A 26,171-nucleotide genomic window follows, 5' to 3' on the forward strand; every position below is an offset into this window, starting at 1 on the left:
TCCTCCTATATGGTGGGTGAGGTTTTTGTAATTGTATGGATCAGTCGACCAGTAGCGGTAGTGATATGGCAGAAAGTCACACCACTATCTCACTGTAATAACAGCTTCAAAAAAGCATAAACGTATGTGCAGGTCATGCTTCAACTGTGATTGTGTTAACTTGAAAAACATTGTAGATAATGGTCTTGGAACTGGTTATATGAGTGATTGCAAATCAGGATTTTTTTTTTCCAATAGTTTTGTGTGTGTGTGTGTGTTTTTTTTTTTTTTTTTTTTTCCTCTTCTAAAGGTCACATCTGCCCACTTGTTTGTAATAAATAGACATGTCAAAAGTTTTGATCAGTCAAGGATCGAAATGTTTTGACCCCTGCTAGTCACTAGCATAAGCTAGGAGATGTGCATGCTCACCCGTGCGCTTCGTCTGACTCATGCTAGCATTGTGAGCACCTAGACCCTGACCGATTCAAACTTTTGGCATGTCACTAGGACATGTCAAAAGTTTTTAAAGTGCTAGGTACGAATTAATGCAGTGGTAAAAATACATAAAACATATAGAAAATGGTGCTTGTAGTGGTGCCATGAAAGCCAGTTTTACACATTTTTTGTAGTGTGGTTTGATGCATTTTATGTGTGTGCATGGCATGCTTTTTTTTCAATGGGAATATCTGCTAAAGTTCATAGTGGGAATTGTCATATTTTTGTGAGCATTCGTTATTCAGAGCATGTTTCTGAGATGCAGGATGCCAATTAGATTAATCCATGACCGTGATTTAAAATGTGGTCCAAAGTGTCAAAATATGCGGTGGAAATCAAAGGCTACTTGCAGTATTTTAGCCATGTGTCGCATGGATATGTATTGTTTATAGATAGTAATGTACAGGGTGGACCATTTATATGGATACACCCTAATAAAATGAAAAAAATAAAATAAAAAAATCGGAGAGCAGACAGGATCGATATTCATATACAGCCAATTCATATACCAATGGAGCAATCCTACTTACTTCAACGAGAGGGGTTTCACCGTCCTTAAATCCCCCTTGATCTGGCCAGCCTGTGATAGTTTTGTCTTTTACCACGCCAACCAGGTACTTTGTGCACTGCTATTCACTCTTTCTCCTTTTCTCGGATCTACCCAAAATTTTCAAAATCACTGCGATTCACAATGCTTCATACAGAAGAACAATTTATTCCATTAAAAGTTCATAAAAGGCCAGTACAATCCAACACGTTGCGGGGAGAAAATTCCCCTTCCTCAGGGATATCCATTCCTAACAAAATTGCTTCTTTTATCTAGCTCCATGACCCCATATTTACCCGGAAACAATTATCCATTGGTTAAGACATTCAATGTACTAAAAAAAACAATTAAATAAATATATTCCTATACTCGCTCTATACATTCATTAAAACCATTCGGGACCAGTGTATTAAGTTTAAAAATATAAAAACTTTCTCTCCTACACAGGGTGGAAAATCTCCGTAGACCTTCCGCTATTTGTTCCATGGGAATCACCCGTAGCAACCCCGGATCTGCGTTGTGATACATTGCAAAAATGATGGGAGACACTGGGGGAGATTTATCAAAACCTGTGCAAAGGAAAAGTTGCCCATAGCAACCAATCAGATCGCTTCTTTCATTTTGCTTGTTTAAAATGAAAGAAGCGAGCTGATTCGTTGCTATGGGCAACTGGGCAACTTTCCCTCTGCACAGGTTTTGATAAATCTCCCCCACTATGTTTTACATATTTGTGGTTAATATTGAATCTGTGCAAATTTATTCTTTTAAGTGTTTGTGATGTGCGTCCCACATATTGGGTCCCGCACGGACATTCGAGCACATAAATTACATAATTGGTGGCACAACTTAGTTTGGATTTTATAGGAATTTCATCACCAGTTGACGCGCTTATTATTCTCTGTTTCCCGTTCGATGTGTGAACAGGTACCACATCTCTTTTCATTTAGATGATCCATTTAAATGATCCTTTAAATTTTTCTTGTTTTATTTTTTTATTTACATTTAATTTTGGATATGAAGGTGCAATTTCTTGCGCTACTGTTCTTGCTCGCTGATAAATAAAATTAGGTATAAAATCATTGGCTCCTAGCGCTTCTTTTAAAAAGGGGTCTTATTTTAATATATCTCAATTTAAAAAAAAAGTTTTCTACTTTTTTAGCATCTTTGGAATACCGAGATACAAATGCTGTGCAATAATTTATCTTTTTATAATTTTTATCTTTTTTCGTATAATTTAAACTTTGTTTTTTTTTTATTTGATCTTTTCTCACAATAAGATCTGCTTTCTTCCTAGCACCTTCAACAATTGAAGGTGGATAGCCTTTTTCTAAAAATCTGTTTTCTATTATCTTGGATGATCTTCATAACATTTATTTTCTGAACAATTTTTCTTTTTATTCTATTTAGTCTATGTATTTTTTGAGTTTTTTTTTAATGAATTGAATAATAATCAATGGGGTCTTACATTTACAGAACCTATAGACTAAAAGAAAATTACTTTCTTGGATCTGGAGATATACTTAAAAGATAATAAAATTAATACACAAACACACTTTAAATAAATTGATGCAAACGGCTATCTGCACTTTAAAAGTTGTCATCAGAAAAATTGAAAGGTTAACATTCCCTTCGGACAACTAAATAGAATAAAAAGAAATTGTTCAGAAAATAAATGTTATGAAGATCAAGCCAAGATAATAGAAAACAGATTTTTAGAAAAAGGCTATCCACCTTCAATTGTTGAAGGTGCTAGGAAGAAAGCAGATCTTATTGTGAGAAAAGATCAAATAAAAGAACAAAGTTTAAATTATACGAAAAAAGATAAAATTAATAAAAAGATAAATTATTGCACAGCATTTGTATCTCGGTATTCCAAAAAATGCTAAAAAAATAGAAAACTTTTTTAAATTGGGATATATTAAAACAAGACCCCTTTTTTAAAAGAAGCACTAGGAGCCAATGATTTTAGACCTAATTTTATTTATCGGCGAGCGAGAACAGTAGCGCAAGAAATTTCACCTTCATATCCAAAATTAAATGTAAGTAAAAATAAAAAAAACAAGAAAAATTTAAAGGATAATTTAAATGCAATGAAAAGATGTGCTACCTGTTCACACATAGAGAACGGGAAACAGAGAATAATAAGTGCGTCAACTGGTGATGAAATTCCTATAAAATCCAAACTAACTTGTGCCAGCAATTATGTAATTTATGTGCTCGAATGTCCGTGCGGGACCCAATATGTGGGACGCACATCACAAACACTTAAAAGAATAAATTTGCACAGATTCAATATTAACCACAAATATGTAAAACATAGTGTCTCCCGTCATTTTGCAATGTATCACAACGCAGATCCGGGGTTGCTACGGGTGATTCCCGTGGAACAAATAGCGGAAGGTCTAGGGAGATTTTCCACCCAGTGTATGAGAGAGAGTTTTTATATTTTTAAACTTAATACACTGGTCCTGAAATCTTTTTAATGAATGTATAGAACGAGTATAGGAATATATTTAATAGTTTTTTTTTTAGTAAATTGAATGTCTTAACCAATGGATAATTGTTTCCGGGTGAATATTGGGTCATGGAGCTAGATAAAAGAAGCACTTTTGTTAGGAATAGATATCCCTGAGGAAGGGGAATTTTCTCCCCGCAACGTGTCTGATTGTACTGGCCTTTTATGAACTTTTAACGGAATAAATTGTTCTTCTGTATGAAGCATTGTGAATCGCAGTGATTTTGAAATTTCGGGTAGATCCGAGAAAAGGAGAAAGAGTGAATAGCAGTGCGCAAAGTACCTGGTTGGCGTGGTAAAAGACAAAACGATCACAGGCTGGCCGGATCGAGGGGGTTTTAAGGACACTGAAACCCCTCGCGTTGAAGTAAGTAGGATTGCTCCATTGGTATATATGAATTGGCTGTATATGAATATCGATCCTGTGCGCTCTCCGATTTTTAAATATTTTTTTTCCCATTACACTATTCGGAGTGACGAGTCACTTGCCGAGGAGGATTGACGCAGAGAAATGAGAGATCACTATTTTCATCTACGGGTCTTATAAAATGTGTGAGTGGTTTGAATAAGCCACTCGCCAAGTGTAAGTGTGAATTCCCTTTTTTTCAAAAGTATCTTGCTATCCGAAGAATTTCTACACCGCTCCAAAAATCGTTTTGTGTTTTTTTTGTCTTATGTACTTTCTATATACCTTAATAAAATGGGAATGGTTGGTGATATTAACTTCCTGTTTGTGGCACATTAGTATATATGAGGGGGGGGGGGGGGGGGAACTTTTCAAGATGGGTGGTGACCATGGTGGCCATTTTGAAGTCGGCCATTTTGAATCCAACTTTTGTTTTTTCCATAGGAAGAGGGTCATGTGATACATCAAACTTATTGGGAATTTCACAAGAAAACAATGATGTGCTTGGTTTTAACGTAACTTTATTCTTTCATGAGTTATTTACAAGTTTCTGACCACTTATAAAATGTGTTCAATGTGCTGCCCATTGTGTTGGATTGTCAATGCAACCCTCTTCTCCCACTCTTCACACACTGATAGCAACACCGCAGGAGAAATGCTAGCACAGGCTTCCAGTATCTGTAGTTTCAGGTGCTGCAGAATGGGCAAAACAGAAATTGGAACAGGACCCTCAGTTTACGCAGAAGATTTTGTTCAGTGATGAGGCAAACTTTTATGTGAATGGTGAAGTTAACAAACAAAACCACTGCTATTGGTCTGACACTAACCCACATTGGATAGATCCCTCCAAGACTGTTGGAACACAAAAATGTATGGTATGGTATATGGGGTACAAAGATAGTGGGGCCATTCTTCATCATCAATGGAAACCTCAAGGCCACTGGATATGCAAAATTGCTACATGATGATGTGTTTCCCTCTTTATGCACTGAAGCTGGCACGTTCCCTGAGTTTTTCCAGCAAGATGGTGCGCCACCACATTATGGGTTTCAGGTCAGAGTATTCCTAGATGAATAGTTTCCTGGAAAGTGGATTGATCGTCGTGGGCCAGTTGAATGGCCCCCCAAGGTCTCCCGATCTGACCCCTTTAGAATTTTATCTTTGGGGTCATCTGAAGGCAATTGTCTATGCTGTGAAGATATGAGATGTGCAGCACCTGAAACTACGGATACTGGAAGCCTATGTTAGCATTTCTCCTGCGGTGTTGCTATCAGTGTGTGAAGAGTGGGAGAAGAGGGTTGCATTGACAATCCAACACAATAGGCAGCACATTGAACACATTTTATAAGTGGTCAGAAACTTGTAAATAACTCGTGAAAGAATAAAGTTACGTTAAAACCAAGCACATCATTTGTTTTTCTTGAGAAATTCCCAATAAGTTTGATGTGTCACATGACCCTCTTCCTATTGAAAAAACAAAAGTTGGATTCAAAATGGCCGACTTCAAAATGGCCACAATGGTCGCCACCCATTTTGAAAAGTTTCCCCCCCTCACATATACTAATGTGCCACAAACAGGAAGTTAATATCACAAACCATTCCCATTTTATTAAGGTGTATCCATATAAATGGCCCACCCTGTATAATATTGTTTCCCCTTAAAAAAAAAAAAAAAAAAAAAAATTTTTCATCACTAAAAGACCCCAGGAGCCTAAATGGGTTATTCCATATACAGTGGGGATCAAAAGTTTGGGCACCCCAGGTAAAAAATTTTTATTAATGTGCATAAAGAAGCCAAGGAAAGATGGGAAAAATCTCCAAAAGGCATCAAATTACAGATTAGACCTTCTTATAATATGTCAACAAAAGTTAGATTTTATTTCCATCATTTACACTTTCAAAATAACAGAAAACCAAAAAATGGCATCTGCAAAAGTTTGGGCACCCTGCAGAATTTATAGCATGCACTGTCCCCTTTGCAAAGCTGAGACCTGCCAGTGTCATGGATTGTTCTCAATCATCATCTGGGAAGACCAGGTGATGTCAATCTCAAAGGTTTTAAATGCCCAGACTCATCTGACCTTGCCCCAACAATCAGCACCATGGGTTCTTCTAAGCAGTTGTCTAGAAATCTGAAACTGAAAATAGTTGACGCTCACAAAGCTGGAGAAGGCTATAAGAAGATAGCAAAATGTTTTCAGATGTCAATATCCTCTGTTCGGAATGTAATTAAGAAATGACAGTCATCAGGAACAGTGGAAGTTAAAGCAAGATCTGGAAGGCCAAGAAAAATATCGGACAGAACAGCTCGCAGGATTGTGAGAAAAACTATTCAAAATCCACGTTTGACTGCACAATCCCTCCAGAAAGATCTGGCAGACACTGGAGTTGTGGTACACTATTCCACTATATAGAGATACTTGTACAAATATGGTCTTCATGGAAGAGTCATCAGAAGAAAACCTCTTCTACGTCCTCGCCACAAAAATCAGCGTTGGAACTTTGCAAATGAACATATAGACAAGCCTGATGCATTTTGGAAACAAGTTCTGTGGACCGATGAGGTTAAAATTGAACATTTTGGCCGGAATGAGCAAAGGTACATTTGGAAAAGTGGAACAGAATTTAATGAAAAAACCTCTGTCCAACTGTTAAGCATGGGGGTGGACCAATCGTGCTTTGAGGTTGTATTGCAGCCAGTGGCACAGGGAACATCTCATGAGTAGAAGGAAAAATGCATTCAATAAAACTTCAGCAAATTTTGGATGCTAACTTGATGCCATCGGTGAAAAAGCTGAAGTTAGACAGGATGGCTTTTACAAATGGATAATGATCCTAAACAGACCTCGAAATCCACGGGGATTACATAAAGAGGTATAAACTGAAGGTTTTGCCATGGCCTTCACAATCTCCTGAGCTCCACATAATTGAAAATCTATGGATAGACCTTTAAAAGAGCAGTGCGTGACAGACAGCCCAGATATCTCAAAGAACTGGAAGACTTTTGTAAGGAAGAATGGGCAAAGATACCTCAAACAAGAATTGAAACACTCTTGGCTGGCTACAAAAAGCGTTTACAATCTGTGATACTTGCCAAAGGGGGCAGTAGAAAATATTAACTCTGCAGGGTGCCCAAACTTTTGCAGATGAAATTTTTTTTTGTTTTTGTTATTTTGAAAGTGTAAATGATGGAAATAAAATAGTAACTTTTGTTGACATATTGTAAGAATGTCTAGTCTGTAATTTGAGGCCTTTTGGAGATTTTTCAATTTTTCCTTGGCTTCTTTATGCACATTAATACAAATTTTTACCTGGGGTGCCCAAACTTTTGATCCCCACTGTTATAGTTTAATAAACTGTAAAGCTAGGTTCAGAGGAACCTCAGTCGCAGATTCCATTCAGGGATAAAAGACAGAGCCAGATAATCTGCTGCATGATGGACAGCAGTGGCGCTTGACAGACCCAATCGACGTTAAAAGGATCCATCGGTTTTTCACCTACTGTCACTTAACTGGAAAATAACAGACAAAAAAATACTGCTTGATTCATTTTTTTGTCTGGTTATTTGAACGGTTTCTGCATTGGAGCCCTTGTTGTAGATGTAAACATAACCTAAGCAATTAAAGCATTTTCTCACCTTGCTCTGTCTACAGTTTGCTAAAGATCACATAAATAAGTCAGAAGCCTTTTGGAACAATGTTTTGTGGACAGATGAGACCAAAATGGCCCCCTTTTTTTAAGCTTTTTAATTTTATTTATTTAAATGAGAAGTGTTATGCTTCAGGGAAATGTAAACACAGCATTTCAGAATAAAAACCTCATTCCATCTTTTTAAGGGTGCATTCACATCACGTTTTTGCAATACAGTTCCCATATACGCTTTCAATGTGAAAACCGTACGGAATAGTATTGAAAACCATATGCATTGACTCTTCATTGAAAACAGTATGCTAATAGATGCATCGGGTTGTGTCAGTTTTGCATCCTGTACGGTTTTGTCAGGATTTTTTTTTTTAGTTTTTTTTCCCCATACCCTAAACCGTAGTCTACCACGGTTTTTGGTCCAGGTGAAAAACTGTATTAAACTGTATGTGTTTTTTTTTTTTTTTTTTTTTTTTTAGTTTTTTTTTAACATGGGATTCAATGGGAACCGCATGTGCATACGATTCCATCCGGTTTTCACCATACGTTTTTTTTGACTTTGTACAGTTTGTTTTCTTGGATTTTCAATCAAACAAGTGAAACTTTATTAAAAATGGAGTGAAAAGTTAAAAACAGATACCTTTTTTTTTCTTAAACGTATACGGTTTGAAAAAAGAGGTCCGGTTGCATCCGTTTTTAAACTGTATAGGGGTTGAATTTGTACACGTGTTTTGATACAGTTTAGTCAGGTTTTGAGGAATCCGTTTTTCATTAAAAACCTAATACAGGAACTGTATTGCAAAAAACACTGTGGTGGTAGTATCATGGTTTGGGCCTGTTTTGCAGCATCTGAGCCAATACTGCTTCCCATATTGGTGGAACAATACATTCTGAATTAAACGGTCTTTCTACCAAAGAATGTCTAAAGAAGAACAAAGTAAAGGTTTTGAAATTGCCAATCAAAATCAAATCTTTAATCCAATATTAATGTTGTGGATGGATGTTTAGATACAGTACCGTATTTATTGGGGTATACCACGCACCGGCATATAACACGCACCCTCATTTTACCAAGGATATTTGGGTAAAAAAAGTTTTTTACCCAAATATCCTTGGTAAAATGAGGGTGCGTGTGTGTGCATGTGTATACCCCGATACACTGTTTCTGACCCCGCAGAAGCCCCCAGGAAAGGCAGGGGGAGAGAGGCTGTCGCTGGCCGCTTCTCTCCCCCTGCCTTTCCTGGGATCTAGAGCCCTGCTGCCGCCGCTTCTCTCCCCTTGGCTATCGGCGCCGCTGCCCCATTGCCGGTGCCGCTGCCCCTTTGCCTCCCCCATCCCTGGTTTTATAATTACCTGTTGCCAGGGTCGGGTCCGCGCTGCTTCTTGTTCTGGTGTGGCGTCTCCTGCGTCGTTGCTATGCGCTGCGAGGCGCAATGACGAGTGATGTCTTCAACGTGACGTCACTTGTCATTGAGCAGCGCAGCGCATAGCAACGACGCAGAGGATGCCACACCGGAGCAGATGCAGGGAGGAACCAACCCCGGCAACAGGTAATTATAAACCCGGGGATGAGGGAGGCAATGGGGCAGCGGCGCCGATAGCCAGGGGGAGAGAAGGGGCAGCGGCGCCGAGAGCCAGGGGGGGAGAAAGTGCGGCACCAGGGCTCTAGACCCCAGGAAAGGCAGGGGGAGAGAAGCGGGCAGCGACCGCCTCTCTCCCCCTGCCTTTCCTGGGGGCTTCTGCGGGGTCAGAAAAATCGGGGATGGGGGAGGCAATGGAGCAACGGTGCCGGCAGTCTCTGGACCCCAGGATAGGCAGGGGAAGAGAATCTGGCAGCGACAGCAGGTCTCTGGACCTGCAAAAGCCGCTGCAGTTCATTGATTTAAAGCGTCCGCTTTAAATCATTGAACTGCAGCGGCTTATCGGCGTATAACATGCAGATAGACTTTAGGCAAAAAAAATTAGCCTAAACAATGCGTGTTATACACTGATAAATACGGTAATTGCTGCACAATAGGGGCTATACCAGATACTGAAAGCAAAGGTTCCCATACTTTGAACACTAACAGATGGGTGATATTGGATCGTTTTCCTCTATAGATTACCAGGTCTAAAATTCTTATTTTTTTTATTTAGTTCTTTCTCTAATTTTAAGAATTGTGTAGAAATCAAATATAGTTTAAGATCAAATTTATGCAGAAATATAGAAAATTCTGATGGGTCCACAAACATTCAAGCACCACTGTATGCCTACTGTCACTTCTGTTGACTGGTTTCAATTTTAGTTTATTCTATATTCGGCTATGTTCACATGGCAGAATTTCCAGTAATTCTGGAGAAGTTCAATGGGATTCTGTTGCGCTGTGCACACAGCGAAATTTCCTCGCCAGATGTTTCTGGTGCGGAAATTCTGATTCTTCTGTCTGCAGAAAAAATGTCCATTCTTTCTGTGGACTTTGCACGGAATGCATTGCAGTCTATGAGACTGCGCATTCCCATGCGGTCCTAGAGCCAACAAGTCACACCAGCACCCAAAGTTTGCAGAATGTCAGCAGAGATTTTCCGTGCAGACATTCTGCCATTTGAACCCAGGCCTCTGTGGTACCTAAAGTTTTTTATTTATGTTTTTGTATGAAACTCCACAACAATAGTCATAAAAAAGTGATAAGCTGCTAGGGCCAGTATGTGATGACCTAAAAGGATTACTCGGTCGGCTCCATTGGGGGACACAGAGACCGTGGGTATATCTTGCTGACACTAGGCATACAAAGAGAAGTTGCCCCTCCTGGCAGGATATACCCTGCCTACTGACTCTGAGCTAATCCGTTTTAGCTTTGTGTCAGTAGGAGGCAGACACCGTTTTTTTTCTTCTTCTTTTCTAGCAAGGGCCTGTAATTAGGTTCTTTCCTTTTCTTTTCTGGTTTTTAGGTGCGGGTTCAGGAGCGTGGCGCTACCTGTTCCCCCCCCCCCCCCCCCCCCCCATATGTGGCTAAGGTGCACTGGGCATAGTGTATGCTCCGTTTACCCCTTCCCGCCAACGGGCAGAGCTTGGGGTTGCACCTTTGGTCCGGGTTCCCAGCAGGGTATTTGGTCCGGGTTCCTCATGCAGGGTGAGTATATTCCTCGACCCCCCCCCCCCCAATCCGCCCCTCCCTTCCACTCTCCCTCCCTCCTTTCCTAATTTCCCTTTCTGGGCCTTTGGGGTACTTTTTCAGTCTTTATTGGGTCTGGGGATGGTGATCTGGCAGGGCTCTCTCTCTGCACTGTCGGGGCTCGGGGATCACGGGGCAGCTTCCCTTCCCCTCCCCTTCTCATTTCCTGGCACTGCTTACTTCCTGGCCGCAGCAGCTTGTGATTTTTCTTTCTTCTGTCCGCTGACCGCAGCCCCTGTCAGCAGGGACACGGTCGGCCTCATTTTACTTACATTTTCATCTGCTCCACGGGCAGTGCGCATGGCGGGTGGGGAGATAACTTGAGACTGCGGCCTGGTCCGGGACTTGGCTCCGTCCCCTCCCTGTTTTCAGGCGCGCTGGCGGGCCTCCTGCTACTGGCCTGTAGTCTTATTTTGCATGCACCAGGGGTCACTGATGCGCCTATCAGCTGAGTTAGCGTGCTTTGGGGGGGTCATCTGCTGTACTCCTGCCTCTCCTCCTCCAAAGGGGTCCATCCAGGTGTGGAGGTCACTTCCTGGGTCTGTGCAGCTCACACCTCCCCTGTCATCCTCTACTCTGCAGACCTTCTGACTTTAGCTGCTGCCTGTCTCTCCAGCTCCGGTCTCAGGACAGCTACAGCCTGCTTCTCAGCTCCATCTGCGGGACAAAGGACTATTCCTTCCATACCTGCTTCTCAGGATGCCCCCCTGAAACGCACGTTATCTACCCCCCTCCAGAGTGGGTTTCCTCCCTTTCCCAGTGGATCTCCGATCTGGTTAGGCGCTCCAAGACAGTGGTTTTCCCTTTGGTCTTCCCTGCTCTCTTCCCCAGGGATTCCCCCTCAGTTTCTCCTTAACCCCACTTCCTGCGCTCTCACAAGCACCCAAAAGTGCTTTCTTCAGGCTCTTCCCCTGAGCCACACAATCGGGATAGACACTCTTTACGTAGATCTTGATCCTCTTTCCCAGTTCACCGACAGCAACAGCTCTAGGGGCCGCTCCCCTGGTGATCATCCCAGGTCTCCGACTCGCTGTTTCAGGTCCAATACGCCTCAGTCTAAGGCAACCTCTGCATGCTCCCACTCTCCAGGGGAATTAGCGGATGATGTGTTTGGACACGACCTCGGATCTAAAGGATTACTCTGCCGTGTCTAATATGGTGGACAGTTTGGTGTCAGCCATCAGGGACATGTTTAATCTAGAGGACCCAAGAACTTTGGAACCTGATCCTGAAGTTTTTCGACCCTCTCTCTGTTCCCCCAAGGCTTTCAGCTCTCAAGCTGAATTTGACGCCTTCCTGGACGTGGCTTGGGAGCATCCGGATAAACAGTTTCAAGGGACCAAGAAGATCCAAGCCCTTTTCCCTTCCCTCAGGATCTGATTTCTAAGTGGACGACGCTGCCGGCAGTTAATCCTCCGATTTCGTGTCTGTCCAAGTTGACTGCTCTGGCGGATGCAGCATCCTTTAAGGATCCAGCAGACAAGAAGATCGAGAACTTGGCGACGTTTGCCTTTTGAAGCGGAAGGTTTGTCCTTGTTACCTACCTTCACTTCTGCCTGGGTATCCAAGGCCATCTCGGGTTGGGTTTCTCAGCTGCGCCAAGGCATCCTGTCTGGCGCTCCTCGGGAGGACTTGGTGGATCTCGCTCGTCAACTTTCTCTAAGGCCGGAAACTTCCTCTGTTCGGTTACTTAGGAGGCCGATGTATGGCATTTGCCTCGTGTAACTTCTTGGGTGGGAGGACGTCTGTCTTTTTTCCGGGACATTTGGCTAGCGTAGGTTCAGAACTCTTGGGTTTGGGACGTCATATCCGATGGTCACTGGATAGAGTTGGCTTCTTTTCCCCGGGACCAGTTTTTCCCATCCTGTCCTCCTTGTTCCCCTGGTCGCTTTTGAGTACGCTCCTTGCTCGGGTTGACTGTTCCATTTCCTCCAGGGGAGCGTTTTTGGGGGTTCTACTCAAATCTGTTTTTAGTCTCCAAGAAAGGGGGCTCTGCTCGCCCCATTCTGGACCTCAAGTTGCTCAACCACCACTTGCGGCTAAGCCACTTTTGCATGGAGTCCCTCCCCTCGGTGGTGGTGTCAAAGGATTAAGGGGAGTTTCTTTCCTCAGTAGATATCCGGGATGCCTATCTGTACATCTGTAAAAAAAAAAAAATTCTGCCCATCAGCGATTCCTCCGCTTTGCTGTTCCGGCAGGTTACTTCCAGTTCATGGCTCTTTTCTTTTCGTTTGGCCACGGCTCCCAGGGTTTTAACCAAAGTCATGGCGGCGGTGATTGCTATTCTTCGGGCTCGGGGGATCTCTATCTTCCCTTACCTGGACGATCTTTTAATCAAAGCTCCGTCCCGGTCCCAAAACTTGGAGAACAGACTCTGTCCGCCTTGGGTTGGGTGATCAACCGGGAAATGTCCCACCTTTCTCCCACTCAGTCCCTTGTCTTTCTGGATCTCCTTTTCGACACGGCGGCTGCCCGTGTTCCTCTGCCCCTCTACTTTTCCGATTCACTTCTGCATGGAGGTGCTGGGCCAGATGGTGTCGGCCATGGAGGCGGTTCCTTTTGCCCAGTTCCGCTGTCGCCCTCTCCAGCTGGCCATATTGGCCCGGTGGGACAAGTTGCCGTCCACTCTGGATTGCCAAATTCTTCTGCCCCCTCTGTTGGTCGGTCGCTTCTTTGGTGGCTCCACTCTCTCTCCTCCTTCTCCAGGGCCGGTCGTTTCTTCCCCTCCACAGGCAGGTAGTCACAACCGATGCGAGTCTCCTGGGTTGGGGAGGTGTGTTTCGGGATCTGACTGTCCAGGGTAGCATTCAGGAGGCTGACCGCCCCATCAATATTTTGGAGATCTGTGCCATTTTTCTTGGGAGATCCTACTTCAGGGTCATCCGGTTCGAGTCCATTCGGGCAACGCCATGGCGGTGACTTACATCAATCACCAGGGTGGTATGCGCATCCACTCAGTGATGGAGGAGGTCTCCAAGATTCTGCTCTGGGCCGAGACTCAAATGCCTGCTCTCTCCGCTATTCACATTCTGGACGTGGAGAATTGGGAAGCGGACGTTCTCAGCCGCTCCTCCGTGGATCAGGAGTAATGGTTTCTCCATCCGGAGGCGTTTGCACAGATCTACGCTCTTTGGGGGACCCCGGACGTGGATCTCTTTGCATCTTTCCACAACAGACAGGTTCCCTGCTTTGTAGCAAAGTCACACGACCCTCTGGCGAGGGACAGGCTTGTAATTCCATGGTCGTCCGTCAGTCTTCCCTACCTTTTTCCCCCCTCTGCCTCTCCTGCCCAGGGTTCTGAGGAAACTCAAGGCGGAGGGCGTTCCTGCCATTCTGGTGGCCCCAGGCACGCGTGGTATGCAGACGTACCTCTGCGTCTTCCGGTTCACCCCCCAATCTGCTCTCCCAGGGTCCTCCTCTGCCACCCAAATTCACTGTCTGTGCATTTGACGGCGTGGTGGTTGAAACCGTGGTTCTGAGGACTCTGGTTTTCTTTCGGGAGGATTCGCACCATGCTGCAGACCGCTAGGATTTACCACCGCACTTGGCGGGCCTATTTCAGGTGGTGTGAGGCTCAGTCCATCTCTCCATTTCTCTTTTCCTTTCCACGCCTTCTTGCAATCCGGTCTGGATAAGTATTTCGCGCTCAGCTCCCTTAAAGGGTACTACTGTGGAAAACTTATTTTTTTTAAATCAACTGGTGCCAGAAAGTTAAACAGATTTGTAAATCACTTCTATTAAAAAATCTTAATCCTTCCAGTACTTTTTAGGGGCTGTATACTAAAGAGGAATCCAAAAAAGAAATGCATTTCCTGTGATGTCCTGACCACAGTGCTCTCTGCTGACCTCTGCTGTCCATTTTAGGAACTGGAGAAAATCCCCATAGCAAACATATATGATTCTATGGACAGTTCCTAAAATGGACCGCCGAGGTCAGCAGAGAGCTCTTTAGTATAGAGCCCCTAAAAAGTACTGGAAGGATTACGTTTTTTTAATAGAAGTGATATACAAATCTGTTTAACTTTCTGGCACCAGTTGATTTAAAAAAATAAGTTTTCCACGGTAGTACCCCTTTAAAGGTCAAGTTTAGGCTCTTTCTATTCTTTCAATGGCCGTTGGCTTCCAACCCTCACGTCCGCACCTTCCTGCAGGGCGTGGCCCTTGCGGCTCCGCTGTACTGGTCTCCCACCCCTTCTTGGGATCACAACCTGGTGCTTAGTGCTTTGAGGGAAGCTCCGTTTGAACCTCTTTAGGTTGCTTCCTTCGCGTTCTTTCCTGGTAGGTCTCCTTCCTCATTGCCATTACCTCCATTAGGAAGGTCTCTGAGCTGGCAGCTCTCTTGTCGCTCACCCTTCTTGGTCCTTCAACAGGACAGGGTTGTTTTTCGGCCACCTCACTCCTTCTTGCCCAAGGTGGTTTCCTTTCATGTGAACGAGGAGATGGTTTTTCCTTCCTTCTGTCCGGCCCCATCCAATGCCAAGGAGTGTTCCCTCCATTGTCTGAATGTGGTTCGCGCTGTCCGGCTCTATCTTTCCGTCACCACCTCCTTCTGGCAGGGTGACACTTTATGTGATTCCGGAGGGTCGTCGCAAGGCTCTTCTTGCTTCCAAGGCGACCATTTCGCGGTGATCCATTCTGCCATTTCGGAATTGTACCGTCGTAAGGGGAAGGTCACACTTTTTTCGGGTAACTGCACATTCCACGCGTTCCGTTGGGGCTTCTCGGTCCCTATGCAATAGGGCTTCAGCCTTGCAAGTCTGCAAGTCGGCCACTTGGTCGTCATTGCACACCTTCTCCAAATTCTACCAGGTGCACACTTTTGCGCCCACTGATGCCAGTTTGGGTCCCAAGGTGTTGCAGGCTTCAGTGGCTTTTCCTCTTCCTGATTCTGTTTTAGGTACTTTTCCCACCCTGGGGACTGCTCTGGTACATCCCATGATCTGTGTCACCCAGTGGAGCCGACCGAGAAAAGTAGATTTTTTTAATGTTTTTCCCATAAAAATCTTTCTCGAAGGATCCATTGGGGGACACTGCACCCACCCCTTTGTTTTGGTTTCTATGGTTCGGTTTTTCTGTCCGGGGGGGTTGTGGTCTGTTCTTTTTGTCTGTCTGGTTCCCTCGGACACCTGCTGGGTTTCTTTTTTTGTCGGTCCTCTCCTACTGCTTTAGAACTAAACTGATTAGCTCAGAGTAAGTAGGTGGGGTATATCCTGCCAGGAGGGGCCGACTTCTCTTTGTATGCCAAGTGTCAGCAAGATATACCCATGGGCTCTGTGTCCCCCAATGTATCCTCCGAGAAAGAGAGATTTTACGGTAAGCATAAAAAATTAACTTATCTTTTGTACTAGTATTAGGCTAAACTTTGTAAACATATTCCATTATGAAGTTGATTATACAATATGAAAATAGATTGCTGCCTTTGAATTTTTTTAACAACTTATCAGTAATATCCATCTTTCTTTACTAAGGGATGAAACTTTTTGTCCATGTGGACAGTGAACTAGAACACCAGAAGGGACTAGAAATTCTTTCTCTTTATGTTGACAAGAAAGTGGAAGAGCTACCAAAAGAAGCACATCACATCATACAAGAGTCTAAAGGTACAGCCTTGCCTTGTATTTTTTTTTTTTTGTCAGTGGACAATCTGGGTGCCAGGTTACGAAACTATCAGTCGAAGAGTCAACCCCATTACTCATGACAGTCAATGTTTCGGTAGGGTTTATAAAACTAAAACTGAGCTCTAATGGTTAATACAGCCCAGTATGGACAATTTTATCAATGGAGGTAGAAGCTAACTATGAAGGGGCTAATAATAATTGCTTGAGAAACAGAGATCCAGTTGTCGGTATCCCCACTAAAGGCCCTTTTACACAGCCTTATCGGATTAATGGCCTTTCCTAGAAATGATCGTTCCTGACAATTGGCCTGTGTAAAAGGGCTAGTGAGCAACCAACGAACAAGCAAAGCACATATTTTGTGTGGCCAAAGAACTGCGTCCAATAATGATGAATTTAGTAATCTCTGTTACCAATCCAGTGATCTGGTTTATATGTCTGAAATAAACTTTCTGGAGTGCTTCTTTAAATAGGCAATGTTGTTTCAATTAACTTCACTCCATGTGATTCCTAACAAATTGCAAATCACTTCAGTTACCAAAAATGACTCCTTACCCCAGAAAAACTGCTCTTAAGTCTATAGTAACAGCAAGATTAGGACAGAACACACTGTGGGGGAGATTTATCAAAACCTGTGTAGAAGAGGGGTGCAGTTGTCAATAGCAACCAATCAGATTGCTTCTTTAATTTTTCACAGGTCTCTTCAAAAATAAAAGAAGCCATCTAATTAGTTACCATGGGCAACTGCACCACTCTTCCTCTTCACAGGTTTTGATAACTCTCCCCCTGTGTGTCTGCAAGTTGAGCCAGTCTGCCTGTTAAAGATGGTCTACAAAGGTAAAGCTTGGCTCCCGTCTTCTCTCTGACCACCCAAAAAGCTCAGGACAGCTGTCCCTTGTGTAAATATCAGTGCTACAGTGTAATTTCTTCTAACCTCTCCCTTTTTAGTTCGTAAGCAGCAGCAGTTCAGTACTTGGTGCAACCCCTTCCTTGCTGTGCTGCTGTTCCTTTCTTTTTTGATCATATTGCACCTTGCAAACCCAGCGCATCAGTAACCCCTTTACTTTACACATACCATCTATAGCACTGTGCTGTGTAAATCCTTCCCAAGTACAGTGCAGCCTATTCATGCCAGTTCATAGTTACATAGTTAGTACGGTCGAAAAAAGACATATGTCCATCAAGTTCAACCAGGGAATTGAAGGGTAGGGGCGCGGCGCGACATTGGGGAAGGGATGGGATTTTATATTTCTTCATAAGCATTAATGTTATTTTGTTCCAGGAATGTATCTAAGGGTGGGTTCACACTACATTTTCTCCCATACGGGAGCGCATACGGCAGGGGGGAGCTAAAACCTCGCGCTCCCGTATGCCTTCGTATGCGCTCCTGTGTGTCATTCATTTCAATGAGCCGGCCGGAGTGAAACGTTCGGTCCAGTCGGCTCATTTTTGCGCCGTATGCGCTTTTCCCCCGGACCTAAAACTGTGGTCAACCACGGTTTGAGGTCCGGTCGTAAAAGCGCATACGGCGCAAAAATGAGCTGACCGGACCGAACGTTTCACTCCGGCCGGCTCATTGAAATGAATGACACACGGGAGCGCATACGAAGGCATACGGGAGCGCGAGGTTTTAGCTCCCCCCTGCTGTATGCTCTCCCGTATGGGAGAAAACGTAGTGTGAACCCAGCCTAATCCTGTTTTAAAGCTGTTAATTTTTCCTGCTTTTACCAGTTCCTGAGGTAGACTGTTCCATAAGTTCACAGTTCTCATGGTAAAGAAGGCGTGTCGCCCCTTGAGACTAACCTGGAACAGTTTTTCTCCATATTTTTTGTATGGGCCATTAATATACTTATATACGTTTATCATATCCCCCCTTAAACGTCTCTTCTCAAGACTAAACAATTGTAACTCCTTTAATCGCTCCTCGTAGCTAAGATGTTCCATGCCCCATATTAGTTTAGTCGCGCGTCTCTGCACCCTTTCCAGCTCCACAGTGTCCCTTTTATGAACAGGCGACCAAAACTGAACAGCATATTCCAGGTGAGGCCGTACCAATGCTTTATAAAGGGGGAGTATTATGTCCCTGTCCCTTGAGTCCATGACTCTTTTGATACATGACAATATCCTGCCGGCTTTGGAAGCAGCAGCCTGACATTGCATGCTATTTTGTAGTCTGTGATCTACAAGTACACCCAGATCCTTCTCTACCAGTGACTCTGCCAGTTTAATCCCCCCTAAGACATACGATGCATGCAGGTTATTAGTACCCAGATGCATAACTTTACATTTATCCACAGTGAACCTCATTTGCCAAGTGGATGCCCAGACACTTAGTCTATCCAAGTCATCTTGTAACTTATGCACATCCTCTATAGACTGTCCCGTGCTACAAAGCTTGGTGTCATCTGCAAAGATAGAAACACAGCTGCTAATACCATCCTCTATATCATTGATAAATAAATTAAACAACAGCGGGCCCAGTACTGAACCTTGGGGTACACCACTAATAACCGGGGACCAATCGGAGTACGAATCATTGACCACCACTCTCTGGGTACGATCCATGAGCCAGTGTTCAATCCAGTTACAAACTAAAGTTTCCAAACCCAAAGACCTTAACTTACCTGTCAGACGTCTATGAGGGACAGTATCAAACGCTTTAGCAAAATCCAGAAACACTATATCCACAGCCATTCCTCTGTCAAGGCTTCTACTCACCTCTTCATAAAAGCAAATTAGATTGGTTTGACAACTTCTATCCTTAGTAAACCCATGCTGGCTATCACTTATAATACTATTATCTCCTATGTATTCCTGTATGTAATCCCTTATAAGTCCTTCAAACAATTTACCCACAATGCACGTTAAACTTACCGGCCTATAGTTTCCTGGGGAAGACCTAGTGCCCTTCTTGAAGATTGGTACCACATTCGCCTTGCGCCAGTCCCTTGGCACAATACCATACACCAGAGAATCTCTAAATATCATGAACAGGGGTACAGATATTACTGAACTTAACTCTCTAAGAACTCTTGGGTGCAATCCATCTGGCCCTGGAGATTTGCTTACATTTATATTACTTAACTTACCTTGTACCATCTCTACATTAAGCCAGTTCAGTACATTGCATGATGTGTTACCAGCACTGACCTGGCCAATGTCAGCTCCTCCTTCTTCCCTTGTATATACAGAACTAAAGAACCCATTCAGTAGCTCCGCCTTCTCTTTATCGCCTGTGACAACCTCCCCATTATCATTATTAAGGGGTCCTACATGCTCTGTCCTTGGTTTTTTTGCATTTATATATCTAAAAAAATATTTAGGATTAGTTTTGCTTTCTTTGGTTTCTTTTTTGCTGTTTTTATTACATTTTTACAGATTTTATTAAGCTCTTTGTACTGTTTAAATGTTATAGCTGACCCATCAGATTTGAATTTTATGATGGCTATTTTTTTGTTGTTTATTGCTCTTTTTAACATAATTTGTCAGCCATGTAGGATTTAGTTTGAATCGTTTATATTTGTTCCCCTTTGGTATATATTTAGCTGTATAGTTATTTAGAGTTGATTTAAAGATGTCCCATTTACCTTCTGTATCAGTATTTGAGAACACCTCCCCCCAGTCTATGTCCTGTAGTGCAGCTCTCAGCCCAGGGAAATTTGCTTTTTTAATATTATATGTTTTTGCCTTCCCCGTCTGTCTTTGTTTTCTACATTTTAAGTCAAAAGTAACTATATTGTGGTCGCTATTACCAAGGTTTTCCCGCACAGTTACATTAGCAACCAGCTCTGCGTTGTTGGAAATGATCAGATCCAACAAGGCATCACTTCTTGTTGGGTCCTCCACAAACTGGCCCATAAAATTATCCTGCAATAAATTTAGGAATTGTCGCCCCTTTGAAGTTTTAGCCAACCCCGGACCCCAATCTATATCTGGATAGTTAAAATCTCCCATTATTACCACTGTACCTGCCCGGGCGGCCCTCTCTATTTGTTTATGCAGCCGACCTTCTATCTCTTCAGTGATATTAGGGGGTCTGTAGATTACACCAAGTATTATTTTTTCAGTATTTCCCTCATTTTGTAATTCTACCCACAGTGATTCCACATCCTCAGAATCATCACACACTATGGCATCGTTCACACTGACTTTCATACCACTTCTAACATACAGACAGACTCCACCACCTTTTCTGTTCATTCTATCTTTGCGAAACAATGTAAACCCCTGCAGATTGACAGCCCAGTCATGCGAGGAGTCCAGCCATGTCTCAGTGACCCCAACTATATCAATATGTTCCTCCAGTATGGAGGCCTCAAGCTCCCCAATTTTATTTGCTAGGCTTTTGGCATTTGTGAACATACACTTTACATTTCCATCCTTTGTTATTGGGGTTAATGGGATTCAAGGGTGTAAGTTTTATTTTCCTATGAAGCCTATTCCTATTAACTATTCTAACCTCTCCCTCCGCTCCACCCCCAGGTACATTTATAATTCCCACCTCTCTGTCTACACTATCTTCCCCCTCTTTGCTGTAGGTTCCCTCCCCCCAAGTCCCTAGTTTAAACACTCCTCCACCCTTCTAGCCATCTTCTCCCCAAGCAAAGCTGCACCCTCCCCATTGAGGTGTAGCCCGTCCCTACGGTAGAGCCGGTAACCGACAGCGAAGTCAGCCCAGTTCTCCATGAACCCAAACCCTTCCTTCCTACACCAGCTTCTGAGCCACTTGTTAACCTCCCTGATCTCCCGCTGCCTCTCTGGTGCTGCTCGTGGTACTGGTAGTATTTCAGAAAATACTACCTTGGAGGTCCTTGCCTTAAGCTTGCGGCCTAAGTCCCTGAAATCATTTTTAAGGACACTCCACCTACCTCTTACTTTGTCATTGGTGTCAATATGTACCATGACTGCTGGGTCCTCTCCAGCCCCGCCCAGCAACCTGTCAACCCGATTCGCGATGTGCCTAACTCGTGCGCCAGGCAGACAACACACTGTTCGGCGATCCCGGTCTTTGTGACAGATCGCCCTGTCTGTCCCCCTAATAATTGAGTCCCCCACCACTAGTACCTGTCTGGCCTGCCCTGTACTCCTCCCACCCTCCCTCCTTACTGGAGCAGACACCCCCCCTGGCGGTCAGAGGCAGTATCCTGCTCCAGTTCTGCTAGCTCTGTAATGGCATCCCCCTCATCTGCCAAGCGGGCAAACTTGTTGGGGTGTGCCAGTTCAGGACTAGCCTCCCTGACACTTTTTCCCCTACCCCGCTTTCTAACTGTAACCCAGCTAACTGCCTGACTGTCCTGCAACTCCGTCCCACTGTCCTCCCCCACCTCTACTCCCGAGAGTACCTGCTCAGTGAGCAGGAGACTCCTCTCCATAATGTTAATGCTTCTCATTGTTGCCAGTCGCCCCTCTAGACGCAGGATCTGGGCTTCCAAACGGACAACTAGCACACATCTCGCACAACAATATGCACCCTCAAACTGTTGTTCAAGGATTGCATACATTGAACAGGATGTACATTGGACTGCATTTTCCAACATGGAGGCCATCTAGTTATGGGGATTTCACAAATGTATAGGCAAAAACAGACAGTCAAAATTACACTTCAAATTTTTTGTAGACCTTGTGGGTTCAGAAATTAACACTCATAGCGATCTCAACCTCCTGCTTTGAAACTCCTGCTTTTGTAACTCCTCTTTCACGCCCCGTCTTACACAGCAACACTCAGAAGAGCAAGCTCTCAATAAGAGTCCCAAGCTAAGATTTATACACCTGTGCCCAATCTACTCCTCCTCCCCCTAGAGGTGGAACAGAGAAAAAAATAAATAAATAAAAAAAATGAAAAAGGGTGTTTAAACTCTAACAGTTATCCCACTATGTGCAAGAGAGAAAGACTTACCCAAAATATGAATGTGGACTATAGGCAGTCGCACCCACTCCACAGACTCACTCCGCACAACAGATAATCACAGTTTTTGTAACTCCTCTTTCACGCCCCCTCTTACACAGCAACACTCAGAAGAGCAAGTATCTCATGGCATAGCAGAGAGGAGTATGGGCTGTTGTGTTTTTTGCAATAGAAGAAAGGGAGAGGAAGTCCTATGTGTACTACTGGCAATCAGCCCAGCCGTGATCCCACTTCCCAAAATCGAGAGAATAAAAAAAGGGGAGCACCATAGAGGAGCTTATTAACAGAAGGAGAGAACTAAAATCACCTTGTCATGACTCAACATGCGTGGTTTTGTTACACTATCAATTCTAAGTATGTTTTGGGGTTCGTTCACACTATAGAATTTTGGTAGTGAAATTTGATTAGAAAGATCTTAGTGGAATCAACTTGCCGCAGCCTCCCCTTACGGTCAATGGGAGTTTACTGTAAAGTTGGATTCCGCTGAAATTTTATTCTTTGGAATTCTGGTGGAATCTACACTACAGTCAATGAGACGGTGTTTAATGTCAGTGCGGACATAAGGTGTCGAATCCTGACAGAGGCTGCTGCACATAGAGCATGTCTGAAATTTCTGTAGTATGGACATACCCTTATGTTGTCATATAAATTGTTACAGGCTCACCTCTTGTAATGTCATTGATTGGAGCTCTGTTGCGAGAATTTCCCAGCCGCTGGACTTTCTACCTCAAACAGCTACGGGGGAAGCAATTCAAAAGAATAAGAAAATCCTCATCATATGATTATGAAGCGCTGGATGAAGCCATGTCTATGAGTGTGGATAGGCTTGAAGATGATGTCAAAGAATACTACAACGATTTCTCTGTTATAGAAAAGGATGTGAAAGTACCAACTCAGGTGAATCCAGACAGAACAACTTTCAGTCACAGTCAAGGTTTTGTCTATTATTTAATACACCTATATGACACCATAAATTACTTTCAGGTTCTGTGTATCCTGTGGGACATGGAGAGTGAGGACGTGGAGGACATGCTTCAGGAATTTGTTAACAAGTCACTGTTGTACTGTGATCGCAATGGGAAGTCATTTCAGTATTATTTGCATGATCTCCAACTGGATTTTCTCACGGAGCGGAATCGGGCTCAGCTACCTGTATGAACTCACATATGTATCAATTATAGAAATGTGTAGTATAGAAACCTACAACAATGTGTAACTCTGCTTGTTACTATTTCAGGCTCTTCACGCTAAACTTGTCAGTAAATTCCACAAGCACTATTCAGGTGTTCTACCTACAGAGGACCAAGAAGATTATGCATACTGGTACCATTATCTAGCATACCATATGGCACAGGCCAACATGCACCAAGTAGGTAGATTTACATAATCTTGATTTATGGACATAGTGTGTTTAATAAATTGTTTCTGCTATACTAGATTCACAAATTTTTTACTATATTTACATGTCTTTATCTTACATGTCATATATTAACCTGTCTAATATTATCTCTGATAATATAGCTGTACAAATGACATATAGAGCTCATTCCCTCGAATGTGCGCAGACTATAGTATAGTCACTATACTATGGGGTTCACAATGCAGACCCCTAGGTGCTACATGTTGGCCTTCTGTAAGGCCCTATGTTCTTGAATTCTAGATGAAAAACAGCACAAGGAGCAAAATGATTGATTTAAATATTAAGTTAAAAGGGGGTTTGCCACTCCCAAAATGCGACTGGAGGGACCCCCACTGATCTCAAGAATGCGTACGAATTGTCTCCAAAATGATTGTTGTGCACAAATCATACCCAGCAGTCTGATCTTCAGTAAACAGCTTGCTATCCCCTATATTATGGATACCTCGTTGAAGGCTATGGACAACTTTTTAAAAAGCAATTTTGTTATCCTTGTTTTCTACTTATGCTCCATAGGTTGTCTAGCTTTTACAGCCTCTACAACTTGCTGTTTGAGCTCTATCTTCTCTCTCGTACACAGCCTATATGATTCTCCCCTGCAGACTGCCTTGTATCTGCTCTATTCTCTCTCTCTCTCCAGCAAGTGTCAGCTGTCCTCCATGGTTTCTCTACCCCCCCCCCCCCCCCCAGTCCAAATATTGCTAAAAACTAGATAATGGCCCCCTGCACAGGAGCCTTTTTTACATAGGGATTTTAAATTAAAAAAAAATGTGTTCTTTTTTGCCAAGACGCACCTTTAATGCCAGACATCGTTGAAATCGCAGATGCCTTACATTAACCCTTTAGTTTCTGCAGTCAAAGTTACTGTATCTAAATTGTAAAAAATATAGTTGTCGGCTAGTTCAGTAGGCTGTTAGGGACCTCTGTGTGCGAGCAAGGTGTCCCGATCGCTTGACATAATAGCTGGAGGACTCTTACCTGCCTCCATGCTGTCCGCCTGTCCATCTGCTTTTCCATGCTGCTTTGCCGATAACATTGATCTATGGTATGGCATAGGTTTGAACAGTGTTTGCAATCGAAAGATTGCATGGGATTGTCCCCAACAGGGACTAAAAATAGTGGAAAAAATGTTAATAAATGTAATTCCTATAATAAAAGTTCAAATCACTCTCCTTTTCCTATTTTTAAAATAAATTAATGTAAACAAACATAAACCTATTTTGTATCACTGCATGCAGAATTGTCCATACTATTAAAATATAATGTTAGTGAAGTCACATATCCAGAAATTCTGGACGTGTGACTTTGTGAAACCCCCTCCCATAGACTTGCATTGAGGGGGCGGAGTCATGACGTCACAATACTCCGGTCCAGTAGTCGTGAGGCTTCAGACTCTGAGCCTCCAGCGCTGCCGTGCAGCTTACACAGGTGAGCTGCATGAGAGATTGCAGGAGTCCCCAGCGGCGGGACCCCCACGATCAGGCATCTTATCACCTTTGGATAAGTAAAGTGCACTGCGTTTTTGTTTTGTTTTTTTTATAAATGTGCCCCATAAATAATAAAAAAATAAAATAAAATAAAAAATGTAATCGCAGATTTAGTGGTAGAATGAGTGATGTCAATACAAAGTACAATGCAGCCTACGTGTGCCAGGCTGGATCAGTGGAGTGCCAATCTGTTTAATGCTTTGCAATGGCATAGTATTGAACAGTGAATGCAATCTAATGATTGCATGTAAAAGTCCCCTATGAGGACTTAAAGGGGTACTCCGGCCCGAAGACATCTTATCCCCTATCCAAAGGATAGGGAAAAAGATGCATGATCGTGGGGGTCCCACAACCACGCACCCTCCCATAGGCTTTCATTGAGGGGGCGGAGCGTGACGTCACACGGGGCGGAGCCGTGATGTCACAATACTCCGGCCCCGTGATTCATCAGACCCGGAGCATTGTTCGCTCCGGAGGCTGATGATAGCAGGTGGTGCATGAAAAATTACGGGGGATCCCAGCGTTGGGACCCCCCGCGATCAGACATTTTATCCTCTCTCCTTTGGATAGAGGATAAGATGTCTTAGGGCCAGGGTACCCCTTTAAAAAGTGTTAAGTAAAAAATTAAATTTAAAAAATCTAAAATTATTATTATAAAAAAAAACCTCCCCAAATAAGATAAATAAAATAACCCTTTTTTACCATTTTATAAAAAAATAAAATAATAATAATAAAACCTATATGGTATCGTGGTGTGCGTAATTGTCCAAACTATTAAAGTATAGAAATTATGATCCTGCACGGTAAAGACCTAAACGTAAAAAAAAAAAATACCAAACACCAAAAAAACTGATTATTGATCACATCATATATCTGAAAAATAAAAGAATAAAAAGTGATAGTCCTATCAAAACAAAAATGTTACCGATAAAAGTTGTAGTTTTGCAACAGCTGGATGTCGTCGTCCCCCCCCCCCCCCCCCAATGTGAATGTACAGGGTACACTTACATG

At 43.2% G+C, this 26,171-nt stretch overlaps 1 protein-coding gene across 4 annotated transcripts in view; it reads left to right on the top strand.

The window, feature by feature from the left end:
- The window catches only part of APAF1 (apoptotic peptidase activating factor 1), a 127,960-nt gene that overhangs the window by 24,498 nt on the left and 77,291 nt on the right, over positions 1–26,171 (top strand). For all 4 annotated transcript variants that reach the window (XM_056574624.1, XM_056574627.1, XM_056574626.1 and 1 more), the window contains 4 exons: positions 16,205–16,336; positions 22,915–23,153; positions 23,241–23,408; positions 23,494–23,625. In XM_056574624.1, coding sequence (XP_056430599.1) covers positions 16,205–16,336; positions 22,915–23,153; positions 23,241–23,408; positions 23,494–23,625 — 671 coding nt within the window. The remainder of the gene's footprint in view (positions 1–16,204; positions 16,337–22,914; positions 23,154–23,240; positions 23,409–23,493; positions 23,626–26,171) is intronic.

This window comes from Hyla sarda, chromosome 4 (genome assembly GCF_029499605.1).
Source record: "Hyla sarda isolate aHylSar1 chromosome 4, aHylSar1.hap1, whole genome shotgun sequence".
Classification (NCBI taxonomy): Eukaryota; Metazoa; Chordata; class Amphibia; order Anura; family Hylidae; genus Hyla; species Hyla sarda.